The 13,141-nt window shown below is 39.9% G+C and overlaps 3 protein-coding genes across 6 annotated transcripts; 2 read left to right on the forward strand and 1 right to left on the reverse strand.

The window, feature by feature from the left end:
* Positions 1 to 34: 34 nt before the first annotated feature.
* LOC135490820 (nicolin-1-like) lies at positions 35 to 4,208 on the forward strand. 2 transcript variants are annotated; one of them, XM_064776356.1, is made up of 8 exons: positions 35 to 354; positions 646 to 699; positions 1,725 to 1,806; positions 2,065 to 2,165; positions 2,455 to 2,568; positions 2,763 to 2,900; positions 3,163 to 3,267; positions 3,491 to 4,208. In XM_064776356.1, the coding sequence occupies exons 1-8, from the start codon at positions 217 to 219 to the stop codon at positions 3,530 to 3,532; spliced, it is 774 nt and encodes a 257-aa protein (XP_064632426.1). In that variant the 5' UTR covers positions 35 to 216; the 3' UTR covers positions 3,533 to 4,208. The 2 variants fall into 2 exon arrangements, with proteins under 2 accessions (XP_064632426.1, XP_064632427.1); XM_064776357.1 differs by lacking the exon at positions 646 to 699.
* Positions 4,209 to 5,198: 990 nt separating this feature from the next.
* LOC135490819 (5' exonuclease Apollo-like) lies at positions 5,199 to 7,702 on the forward strand. The gene is made up of 2 exons (XM_064776355.1): positions 5,199 to 5,418; positions 5,901 to 7,702. Exon 2 carries the CDS (start codon positions 5,918 to 5,920, stop codon positions 7,643 to 7,645), a length of 1,728 nt encoding a protein of 575 aa, XP_064632425.1. The 5' UTR covers positions 5,199 to 5,418; positions 5,901 to 5,917; the 3' UTR covers positions 7,646 to 7,702.
* A 460-nt stretch (positions 7,703 to 8,162) lies between these two features.
* On the reverse strand, positions 8,163 to 13,136 carry LOC135490821 (protein CFAP276-like). Of its 3 annotated transcripts, none has more exons than XM_064776361.1 (5): positions 12,955 to 13,136; positions 12,214 to 12,446; positions 11,893 to 12,011; positions 10,585 to 10,673; positions 8,163 to 9,498 (listed from the first exon to the last, which is right to left on the reverse strand). In XM_064776361.1, the coding sequence occupies exons 1-4, from the start codon at positions 13,039 to 13,041 to the stop codon at positions 10,603 to 10,605; spliced, it is 510 nt and encodes a 169-aa protein (XP_064632431.1). In that variant the 5' UTR covers positions 13,042 to 13,136; the 3' UTR covers positions 8,163 to 9,498; positions 10,585 to 10,602. The 3 variants fall into 3 exon arrangements, with proteins under 3 accessions (XP_064632431.1, XP_064632428.1, XP_064632430.1); XM_064776358.1 differs by lacking the exon at positions 10,585 to 10,673 and adding an exon at positions 11,287 to 11,382 and having other exon boundaries at positions 12,955 to 13,131; XM_064776360.1 differs by lacking the exon at positions 10,585 to 10,673 and having other exon boundaries at positions 12,955 to 13,134.
* Positions 13,137 to 13,141: the final 5 nt, after the last annotated feature.

Genomic DNA, 13,141 nt, shown 5'->3' on the forward strand with positions numbered 1-13,141 from the left:
TAAAAACTTCCGTGGTGGCGCTGTGTGCATTGTTTACATTGGTTTCTGTGAAGTGAAGTCTGTTCCATATTTCATTTCAGCTCTCACTCACAATCCCAAATTATCTAGGATGTAAACTCGTTGTTATACGTTTACCTTATTTGGTCAAGAATCCTTTGACACTACAGACTGTCACTTAATTGTTATTTGTCACGAAGAGAAACTGAGAAAAAAAGAATGACTTCTCAAGGACAAGTTCCAGTCAACTGTGTGGTGAAATCCCCTGTCCATATCAAAATTGGTGATTATAAAACTGAGTTCCATAGTGGATGTGCCATCATGGATATCAAATTTCCAAATGTTTTTCGTGTCGAGGTAATCATTGTCTATTAGTATTATGTCTTCTGTTCAGATTCAAAAACTGCGGGTGGCAACTGTGGAGTAGCGGGCCTATCATCAATATTGATGATTGTTCCAATTAGGGTAGTCTGTTTATTGCAAGACCCTATAGGCAATGACATAAAGGATTGCTCCTCAAGGGTGCATTTTGGCTTATTTCTGTCATATAATTGATTCAGTCTCAGAAATCTTTGTACTTTGTACTTTAGTCCATGTGTAGATAGATGTGCTTGATGTCTTCTTTCCTCTTACTGTCTCTTGCCACAGTCTAAGCCCATTAAGTGGGAGCAGATGATCTGGGATGAGTTAGACAACATCCGGGTGAGATCTTGACACCAGAATAAAAAATCCCTTACTTCTCTCCACACCTCGGCTAATTCAAGCACCGATTGTCATTGATAAGATTACACATCACTTTCATGAATTCATTTTCAGCATGCTTATGACTTCCTTTGCTTTGTCATCCTGGCCCATCAGGGGTTAAACACTTGTTGTACCATTCTAGTGTCTGCTCTCTCCAGTGAAAAGAAGTATGGTCTGAATTGAGTTCCAGAGGAGCAATTTGTCCCCTCATTCATTTGGAGGGAGCAGAGTAATGGTATGAGTAAGTGTACTATGACCCCTGACATTTGACTATAACTTTATGCCGTTTGTCCCACCTAATTTGTAGATCATCAGTATTTATCTTTTAATCTTACATAGATTCTTGTCATTGTTATCATTACTAGTACTAATGCAGAAATGCATCAAATTTGGGCTTGCTTTTTCACATTTACGAAAATAATGAGAATAATAATTTTCTTGACCTTATCCTAAATGTTTTGTGTGTTTTAACTTAATTCATGGAGCCAAATCACAGTTTTACTTACTATGCATGTAGAATTCATTGAGGCATCAGTCACTAACTTAACTACATCCACGTAACACCAAGTTACATCATATAATCTTGTGTTATTTTGGTTCCTAGCCATTATGTAGTCACGTCACTTCTTTCTGCTTCGTTTATTCATTATTATGACCAGCTTAAAAGGAATCAAATACCTACCATAATAGAGCTGACATGGCTGACGTATGAAGTAAACAGCAAATTCTATGTTATGTATAGATTGAAAACCGTAAAGGTTGCAGCCGAATTCATATAAAAATTGCTGTTGATAGACTAAGATACCTCAAAGGTAGATTGACCTCAAAGGAATTGGCATTATTGCAATCTTATTTCATGTGCTGTTATGAAGTATCATAAAAATCCCAAAAGAATACTTGGTATCATTGCTGTTTTGAAGTAGCTCTGAAAAGTGAAAATCTTATCTGAGACATGTGGGACTCATGGCTCTTACTCATTTCAGGTCGGTGAGATTGTATTCAGAAACTATTACACAGCAAGTGTGACTGTGAAAGCCCGAGAGAAGGGAACTATGATTGATGGAGGTTAGTTTGAGATTACTGTATTGTTCATGAATTGATTTGATGAAGTCTTGTGGTTGGTTTAATCCAGTGGCCGCATTGGATCGTTTTCTCGTAGTCTTCATGGTTAAGCATCTCAGAAGACAGGCCATTCATTGCTGGTCTTCTGGATTGTTTGAAATAGTTCTGAGTAATAGCTCTTCTGCTTGACCTTTGAGACTCCTGATTCAAAAGAAAAGTTACTTACCGGTATGTAGAAATTTTTTATTTTCATCTTTCCAGCAGGTACCAAATGGCGGACCCTGGTTCGGAATATGACTCTGATGCCATATCCTCACTGTGAGGAGAATAGCCAGAGTTATTTTACTATCAAGAAAAAACAGGTTTGTCAATTTATAGAGTGACTTCTTTTGGGGGAGTTCATTCTTTTGTTGTGAAAATGAAACTTTGTCTGCTGTCCTGTAATACTTGGTTGTTCAAGTCATGCATATCATCAATTGGTTTTACCAGGATTACTTTGTCATTCATGTAGGGAAAAGTGAGAAGTCCTAATGTGTAATGTGTGGTGTTGTCCCTCTAGTTAGGTCATGTTGTGTGCAGGGGAGTCCATTTACTATATTATGAATACCTTCAGAAGAATGGTTGTCAATTGCTCTCAAATCTCCCTTTCAGATGCTGTTCGATCCAGCTGGTATCAACGGTTTGAGATTCATTCTCAGGCAGCCTTCACCTGTTTGGAAAGAGTTCAAACTTGAAGAAGTCAAGATCTACAAAAGCACATCTCAGGTGAGCATCAGTGAGAATTTACTGTTGAGATTGCAACATCATAGAGTCTTCTCTTCACAGGACTCAAAGACAAAACAGCAGTAATCCCTCAAGAGTGCCTAACTCAAGACCTCCTGATTCTGAGCCAGGCACTCTTAACCACTGTGTCACTGGTCTCCCAATGAGACCCCTTATTCCTTGCTGTCATTTTTCAGGACTTACCAGACGTTCACATCCCGCCTTGGGTCATAAAACAACTTGTGGACAAGGACAAGGATGAGAAAGTCGATGGGGAGGATGAGGAGGAGGAAACCAAACATAGGACCAAATCAAATGAGATCAAATACATTGAGGTTAGAATCAAAACTTTTCTGTATTGTAAAACTTCTGGTCTGTCCGTCAACTCTGTTGAATCAACTTCTTTGCTTCCAGCAAGTAGCCTGCAAGCAGGTAAACCATTATCATGGAAGACAACCATGGGACCTGTTTGTATTGGGAGCCATCTTGGCTGTGAAGGACAAGACAGAGCAAAGATTGCACCATTTGTTGTGACATCATTTTCAACCAAATGATTCTTACAGTTTAGAGCACAAGAAGTATTGTTTTTAATTATAGGGTGTGCCCCATATAGATGTCGTTACTGAAGGTTTACAACAGCTGTGGGCAATGACACAGCAAGTCAAAGCTGCACAGACACGCACTGCCCTTGGAAGATATGATGTAAGTACCTGTGGTTTCACTGTGTCCTTTGAAGAGGCCCAAGTCACAACCGAGATTCAGGCCAACAACCCCATGTGGAGAATAACCTATCATGGAGTAAAATCCTCAAAATAAACTTTTAAAAATTTGGTCCTGTCCCGTCTATTTCCTCATGTCTGCTGCTACCACCCCCCCCCCCCACACCCCTGGTTGCCACTGAAGACACCTCTATTTGCATTTTCAGGTTGATGGCAGCTACGAGATTAACTTGTTGTCCTATACGTGATACTAGTCAGAGGTCCACTAAGAATGAGACTTGTGTTAGAAAGCGGGTTTCTGGGACTAGAGGCTCTTTGTTCGGATCAAGTAATGGACTTTCAGGGTCATCAGAGGGAGTTGAAGTTAAACCTGTCCCTGGGCACACACACACGAGTCGGCGTCTCATTGTTTATGGTGTGGCCCTCTAATCACTTGGCCTACATGCAGTATAGATGTACGTATCACATGTATAGGCCAGGACTTGTATGACTACAAGTCACAGTCATGTCGTGGTTCAAAATCTCCAGATTCATTCAAACTTCTGTCCCGTGGCAATACTGAATACAGCAAGAACATGTTAGTTTACAAATTTTATTCAATGTAAATGTACATAACAGACATAGTAAATTATTTTGTGAAGAATGAATGTTTTGACTATTCAATAAAGAAGAAAATGTCACAGAAATCTGTTGTCTTGTATTTAGATTCAAGTACCCAGTTCCTGATGGATCTATCTACTCAGCAAGATCATACTAATAGGGTCATCTATGAAGAGGCACTTGCGAAACTCACAATTACAGTGAACACAACACTTTGAAAGCATTCTGCTCTACTCCATGATGCAAAAGTAACCCCTCACTTGACATGCAGTCCAGAAGAGGGGCAGCCATCCATCCATCGAGAAGTAGACTTACTGCAAGAAAGCAATTCCATAGACATAGACCTGTCCAGAGACAAGAATGTTCCCTTTGTCTCATCTGAGACATGGATGTCCTTTGAGATATTTTGTCACCATATCCCGACGATCTCCCTGAAGTTCTATCACCTCTCCCTTGATGACACCTCCACAGCCACACTTGTGCTTTAGGTCGGACAACAAGGACGTTGCATCCCCGGAGACATTAGCTATCACAGTCACCTTCTTGCCCTTATTTCTGTTCTCGTAAGAAATTGGCAAGTTGCCCTTTTTAGTCCGTCTGATGTGGTATTCTGGCTGAGACTCTACTTGTCCAGCCAGCTCAGGTATGGGATCATTATCTACTGTAGACACTAAAGATGGAACAGCCACTGTGACTGTCTGAGGTTCCACTTTGCTCTCGGGTCCTGCATGAGGATGAGGTGGTGCGGCGGCTTCCAATTTGCTTGCAATGAAGCTTCCGAGGGTTAGGCCAGAGGGACGTCCTTCAGACTCAATGTCTTGCTTGCCTTGCTTCTTTTTCTTGGGCATACTCTGAAGTAAAAAAGAAAGAACTTTGAAGTGACTGAGACAGGAACTAGGAAGTTGGAATCAACGAGAAGGATGTCAGAGGTTGTCTCCGTTCTTCGGGGGGTAAAATAGGTCTGTTCGAGTCTGTTGTGGCGAAGTTGTGCATTCTAGACAAAATTCAGTTCCTATCACAGTAGAGATATCCCAAATGTCCAAAGAATAACAGATCGATAAGATCCACAAAGGATATACATTTGCCATTACCATGCAAAATGTAGTTAGCCTATATACAGTATTTCGGCTAGGCTAGTTGTTTATTTTTTGAAACATCCTGTCTAGTGTTATAATGAAAATGAAGAAGTCAACTACACTGAAACAAGTATTTCCTGGCTTTATGGTGATTGAAATTTGATGTCACTTTTCTAACTACTTCTCTATATATCCACCTAACACGTACAGAGAATCTATATAAATCGAATATAAGAAAGAGTCACAAAAAGGAAAAGTGTAGTAAATTTTTGTAAAATTATTGTTTACTGCGCCAGCGCCCTCTGTCGATTATTCGTTACACTTTTCAAGATGGCACCTTTCTTCATGAATCGAAAAAATTTGCCAAAATATCATCTCCAACAACCATTTAACGCTAGCGACAGTTAAAACAACTGGTCACAGAAATGTATTTATAACCAATGTTTCTTTAACTGAAGGTAAAATACTGACATATTGTTTAGAAATATTGTAGAGATGGCTTTTTGCACGAAAAGTTTCAAAAAATATGGCCGTGGTTGTCGTTCATTATTAATAAGATTCCACAGTTGCCGTGCACTAGAGCGTTTTCGCAACCTGACACGAAACGCGTACGTAAGCCCTCAGTTCAGCTTGCAGTAGGATTGAGGATAAACTACTAAGTGCAGTCCAGTTGCGAGGACCATCTATTGGTGACAGTGATTGAATGTTGTACCCCGGAAATAACATTCTACACCTCGGCCAGGCAATAAAGCCAGGAGGTTCTGGCATTAAATCAGGTCGACTCTTCAAAGACGGCTTAAGTTTTGGGGATTTGCAAAAGTCAAATGATTGCTGCAGTGTTTCCTTTTAGATGGCGCTGAAGTAGACCTATATTCTAGTCAATAGCGTAGGCCTTAGCTTGGTTATTCCATCATTCATACGACCCATCTTGATTTTTCAGTTATACCGGTCTTCAAGATGAATGGATTGATTATTCCTGACACGCCCATTGCTGTTGATTTCTGGATGATACGTCATGCATCACAGGCCAAGCTGTTCTTTCTGAGTCATGGCCATGCAGACCACACCGCTGGTCTGTCGCCATCATGGAGCCAACCCATCTACTGTTCAGACATGACTGGACGCTTCATCCGCAATAAGTTCCAGATAAAGGAAGCCTTGATCCGCACCCTGGAGGTGAATGAGAGTCACATCATCCCACTGGACGTGACAAGTAAAGAGACAATGACTGTGTCTGTCATTGATGCCAATCACTGTCCTGGTTCTGTCATGTTTCTCTTCGAAGGATATTTTGGCAATATCCTTTATACTGGAGACTTCAGATACCACCCAGATATGTTCGTGGATAGTGTCCTTAGTCAAAAGCAAAATATCGATATACTTTTTCTTGATAATACTTACTGTGACCCTCGCTGCGTTTTTCCAACTCAAGATGCAGCTATAAAAGAAGCCTTAGACGTGATCAAGTTTCATCCAGATCACAAAGTGATTATTGGAACTACAGATATGGGGAAGGAGGAGCTGCTGATCAGTATTGCAAAAGAACTCCAAACTATTATTAATGTTTCAAATGAAAAGTTTGACTTGTATAGCATTCTTGAGTTGCCAAACGTTTTCACAACAGACCCAACAGCAGACGATATTTGTGTCATAGCACGTAAAAAACTGACTGTCCCATTTCTCCATGATCTGACTTTAGATGAAATGTTGCCTACAATTGTTTTGATTCCAACGTGTCTGTTCATTGGGCTTGGACACAGTCCATACGATAACATTGAGAATGTGTTTGTGATTCCGTTTTCAGATCATTCATCCTATACAGAGTTGTGCACCTTTGTCTCTAAAGTGAAACCTAAGCAGATTATCCCAATTGTCGAGTACAAGAAGAAAGTGTTTGGTGTGAATTGTTCTTCCCGCGCGGACATGACATGTTTTGATAAATATCTTGATTCAGTAGCGAGATCAAAGGTTGTTGTACCTAAATCAGTACAGCTTCTCATGTCATCTGCTAATACCTTTAACCTCAAGCGGCCTGTTCTCGCAAAGCGGGCTCGGACTGAAAGCAATGCTGTTAAGAGAAGATCAAAAGGTGCACGTCTCGGAGTTCTGTACTGTACGCCAACAAAGAGTGAGGAGAAGGAAGGAAAAAAACAGGCAGCAGACGTAAACGAGGCACCAGCTGTTGCCGAAAATGAAAAGTTTACTTTTCTAGATTTTGGTCCGACTCTTGCTGATGATGTGATTGATTCTAGTTGTTCGGAGCCACAGACAGATGGTGCTCCATCACTCATGGTGCCCGAGGCTGTGTCATCACCTTTAGAGACAAACTTTCCTAGCATGCATGATGAGCCCTCTGATCAATCTTGCGATTTCTTCTCCGACCTCACGACGTCACAACCCTGTGCAGAAAATGCTACCAGTCACATTAGTAGTGATGGAAACAGTGGTTCCGTAAGCTTGTCGCAATCAAATGCAAACCTTTCTCGCATCACAATCAGAAAGTCTGCCAGGATAACTAAACTGAGTGCTGCAGGAGAGGCAAACAGTTCTAGTGAGGAGACACTCTCGGTGAATAACGGATGTACAAGAAGACGTATGACAAACCGGGACCTCTGTCGCATTCTTAAACTGACAATCCCACCCCCAGTAGAAAAATTGGGGCCAACTTTCACCTCGAGATTTTGATTGATCCATTTTCAAACTATCCACGAGTGGTGATTTTGTAGACAAAGACCATATTTTACCAAATATTTTAATTAAATGATCTTTTTGCAAATATTTTTCTTCAATTTATTGGAAATTTAGTTAAAGAAAGTGTAATTTTTCTGGCGTTGGACTGATGAAAGTGTGTTGTTCTTCAAAGTCTTCATGAACAGTTATTGTAATGAAAGCTGGCCTGTTGTGATGTCTGTCTCGACTGATAATGACGACCATCTCGACTGATTTTGACATTTGCATGTCATCTATCCCAATTGGTTGTGACCTCTGTCTCGTTGTGGGACTTGTTGATTTTGACTGCTGTCTCAACTGGTAATCACCACTGTCTCAACTGGCTGTGACATCATTCTGTCCCAACCAGTTGTGACCTGTCTCAGCTGGTTGTGTGTTCAGTTTCGGCTGGTTGTAAATGGTGTCCTGACCTAAAGGATCGGAGTCCTAATTTTCTGCTCTAAGAACATAAGAATTTAAACCAAAAGAACCGTTTTATCAACAGATACAACTTTATTTCAAAATATCCAAAATCATACATGTACTATAATGTCTTCCGAACTTTCTTTGCAATGCACAACAAACTGACTGGTGCATTACTAGCTAGCATACATACTGTATGCTTGTGTAAATGTACATAAATCAAACAGTGTCCCCGCATGACCAAACCTTGTCCCCGAGAGATTTAATGATGTTCAACATCGACTTGATATCGTTTTCCCTCGAAAACATTGACTGACCACACGCGATCATCCTAAGATATGTCTGCCTCGACTGTGCATGTAGTCATGGTGGCCGATATCTACGGGTCCATTTGGGTTTTCAAACCACAGGTACGAAATCATGAATCTTTTGCTAAGTATCTCTGTACATGCGCAGCCAATGCAGAAAGTTTACCCTGCCACCTTGACAATCCAAGGCAGGGTGTTCCAAGGACTGTCTGGGTCAGAGGATTTGCGTTACTAAACCTAAAGCAGTAAATCTTTACAAAATATACATCGCACGAACAGTGCATGGAATGAAAAATTCATATGGTAAATTGCCTCCGAATCACAATCAGACATACATCAACAAGTTAACACGATACTGGTTGACAATACACGATTTAAATATACAAAGTCGAGTTAATAATTTAATTGTAAAATCAATCACATTTTGCTTGTGCAGATGAGTAAGTTAAAAATTCTCATTGAAATACTGAATCTCACTTGGTGTCATTCGTGATAACAAGGACAAGACACAAATTTTAAATAATCAATTCACCCAGCTAGGTTCCTGTAATTAGAAACTTCACCAGGTTTTACAACAGCGTAAGTGTATGGTCACCAAACATGACTCTTCAGGATGTGAATAGAAAATCAAAAGCAATCTTGGGGGTTTCTTAGTTTTTTTAACAAGTTCATCACAAAGTTCGATCAGGATATTTCATATTTTTGGCAAATGTCAGATAGTTGGCCAACATCTGGCCACGGCTATCATTGACTAGAAGTTCATGGAAAAGCTACAGCTTACATTTTTTTCACATTAACAATAAACGATTGCATTTTACGCCGTCTCAAGTCTGCCTGTCAAAAGTTTCTTGATAAACAATTTATTTTGTATTCACCCCAAAGAGTCCATGTGAAAAGGCACAAAACATACAAACTATGAAAAAATAAGGTCTTCTCACAAGGCATCCGGTGAAATAAGGTCTTTAATTTGATGTTGTGATGTTAATACTTCCACATATTGCTATGGAAATGAAAGTCTGTTCGTCTTCTAAGGACAGTAGAATCCACCATCGTGTTTCCGGGAGTAGCCTCCATTCGTTGCGGCGCTGTGATGGCTTTCTGCAGAGGAGTGTAGAAGACAGCGGGTTAGTCTTGGATAGTTTGAAGCAGATGGGACAATAAATTAGCAGAGAACATCAGGATGAGTTACAACACAACGCTTACATTACAATACCAATAAGGAGGAAAATGTCTCTTTATTACTTCCTTTGTTGAAACTGTTGTATACATGTATCAGTGTGGCAGTTTGTTTCATTGGTTACAGTATCTGTAAACCTGGCTAAACTTTAGAATCCCCGATCAGAAATGACGTAGTTTGATCGCATTCAACTATAAATCCATTGAACGGTGGTGCTTGGTTAGTCAACCGATGACCTTTTTTTGGGGTGTGATCGGGGATTCTAAACTCGTTCCGTAAACCCTACCCACAGACCAAGTGAAATACAGCTGATCTTAGAACTACTGATGTTGTGTTGGCAGGAATACTCTCATTTACACCAAATTATATTTAACCAATTTGAAAACTTTCAAAATCATGGCCATGGGTTCTCTCCACAAAGGATGTTGGGTAATGGCCAATTATTGGCCATAATCTTTGCTAAAACCATTTTAGACTTAGAGAAGCTGGAACTGAACTAATGCAAGCAGTTAACTTTGTTAAGAGTTAGCAGTTAACTATAGTATTAGTAACACCAGAGGACAGGCTTGAGTCATACAACAGTAAGCGGTTTGTAATGGGGTTATTGGGGAGACAATCAAGTGGTCTGAGTAATTGTGCAGATTAGCAATCACAACATTGAAATGTTACAAAAGAAAACTTGTGTGAGGTAAGATGAATGTTGAATAATGGTACGACTATTTGATTTCACGAACAAGAATGCTGTAGGCCCAGTTCCACACATCAGTTTTTCAGGATGTAACCAGGTTAAAATGGCATGCCAACATGGCAAGTGGAACTGCAAGTCAACACTTCGGTTATAAATTATCCCACACAATGATTTTCAAGAGACAGTATTTCTGGCCGTGAAATCAAAACTGGTTCAAAACAAACTGAAGCAGCAACAACAGGAAGCAGCCATGTTAACAAGCTGAGTGAGATAAAATGTTGTTAGCGACAACGTCTAGATTACTGCAGTACAGACTAACAAGAAAGCGGCTGAGGTTTCAAGCAGTGAAGTATCCTCCATCATGCTTTCGAGTGAATCCTTTGTTTGTTGCCTGAGTGTGATGGCCCGCTAGAAAAACAAAGACAGCATGCATCGACATTAGTCCACAATGAGTTCATGAAGCTTGAATGTTAAAGTAAAATTTGAATTTCCCCAAACTGGTGTGGTCACATGGACTTTTTGTGATCTCGTCTACACCAGCATTCACCAATGAATGTGAATGCCCAGGACAACACAGCTTAGATAATCCCATAACAAAAGTCCTCTATTGCCACCGAAGCACAAGTGTGAATTGTAAGTACATTGAAGCGCTATAATTCCTACCTAGAATGGAAGAATGAAAACTTGAAGTTAATAAGCTATGGGATGTAAGTCAATCCAATACCCAAGGTGATGTGAACCCTAAAAACTGAAGGCAACCTATTTGCTTCTTCTGATCACAGCTATCTATTCTACAGAGTGAAGACGTCATCATGTTTCTACTAAAATTAGTAAAAATGAGGTCTTCATCTGTTATACAGCTGGTAGTTTTCACTGTTGACAGTAGTCTGGAACCGGCCTTATATATTAGAAAGCCCTATACAATCCTAAGAGGTGTCTTTCTCCATAAAAGATAACTGTGATCTGGGAGGACATCTAAAAAGCATCTAAAATACTAAATAGAAGATAAAATGAGAAGTACTTCAGCTAAAGTCGATGATTGCTTAGATGGCGTAGTAGCCACCATCATGCTTTCTGATGTACCCCCGGTTGGTACTCTGGGTGTGTGGATGGAAACCTGAGAAAACCAATCAATATGAGTAAAAAGTATAGCTACAATTGTGAATAAATATTCATGGTAGACTCTGTAGTATTCAATCTTGAATGGGCTACTCCTGAGGTATCCAACATACTTGTCGTTTCTTTCTCTTTTGAGTCACATCTGCTCTGACATTTGAACCTGACAGTTGAGTTTTAAAAACCCAAACTCTCTTCAAGTGATTTCATGTGGCAGGATTGGGTTTTGGTCTGTACATGCCTTTAGAATAACTAACAAGAGTTTTAGAGATGATTGGGTGTGGGAATGCTTTGCATTTTGCCACTTTTCTCAAGCAAGAACATTGGACTTCTGCACAGTAATTGGCGAATGAGAAGCCCTCGAGCTGAGCTCCATGGCCCTTGCAGTCTCAACCTAACAAGTATGATATAGGTCCTCTGATTGCATTGGTTAGTTTTTCTGATTGGAAGTCCCAAACTCCTACATGAGGAAAGTGGCAAATGGTGTATTATATTATCATGCAATACGTACCAATGGCATTGTGCATACTGTGGATAACTTGCTTCTTTGGAGTTTCGTAAATTCGCAGAGGATGATTCAAGGGGTATTCAACTTTAGGTTGTTCCTTCTCTCTTTTTTTCAATGTACGTCTGCAACAACACAACAGAAAATCATCATATTGATCTGGGCCAGGCTGAGATTCTATTCACAAATCTAATCACAATTGGAGATCAATTAACTACAGCATAAAGCATGCATGATAAAATCTGCATTCACATCTGTTAGTCCAAAGAGGTTTTCAAAAATAAAAAATTACCACGACATTCATTTGAAAAACAGATGACAACGTACCCATGGTCCAATCCCAAAGTTTCTGGTTGATACAAGGTTTCATTTTTGTCCCTTAAAAATTCATCATGATGATTATATTTTGCTTTTAAAACAAAATCTAATGAATCTCTTGGTGCTTGTGGGTCATGATGAAAAACATCCCGCCTCGAACTGGATAGCGTAGGAGCTGAGTTGAGTCGTCCCCAAGGCTCCTGCTGTTGGGCTATGTGGGTTGGATCGCAATAAGGCTCTTTCTGTAAATGAATTGAAGATTATAATACAGAACCAGATATAACCAATACTTAATACAGAACCAGATATAACCAATACTTAATACAGAACCAGATATAACCAATACTTAATACAGAACCAGATATAACCAATACTTAATACAGAACCAGATATAACCAATACTTAATACAGAACCAGATATAAATAATGCTTTTTGCCTTGACAGTTCATCCAGATGACAATTGACATCATTGATTCATATTCCTTCCCCCTTTGGCTTTGACCATCTTGGCCCTTACTTCTTGGACTCAAAACAGACAGGGGAGGAGCAGCCTGGGTGTATCTAGGCCTATTTACGCATGAGAGCAGCCAATAGTATGATCATTAGATACAACACAACAGAGCAGTAACAACTAACTGACATGACATGTCCTGATAAGTGATGACACTGATTTTTGATTTTGACATTTTTTGTGTACAAAATGTACACAAAGATTCATGACTGAAAAGTAAGACTAAAATTACACCTACCATCGTCTGTTGAGACCCTGCAAATTTATCATCATTCTCAAATGTTGGGAATGGATAAGGTTTTCGGTTAGAACACATAGTCGTCATGTTTGCAGAGAAATTGGAACTGTTTCAGTGATATCCAAGTTTCCACAGCTTCTCCAATGTTGACATTACCATGGAGATCGCGGCATGCCGGGAAATCTGC

The sequence above is a fragment of the Lineus longissimus genome, chromosome 7, assembly GCF_910592395.1.
Source record: "Lineus longissimus chromosome 7, tnLinLong1.2, whole genome shotgun sequence".
NCBI lineage: Eukaryota > Metazoa > Nemertea > Pilidiophora > Heteronemertea > Lineidae > Lineus > Lineus longissimus.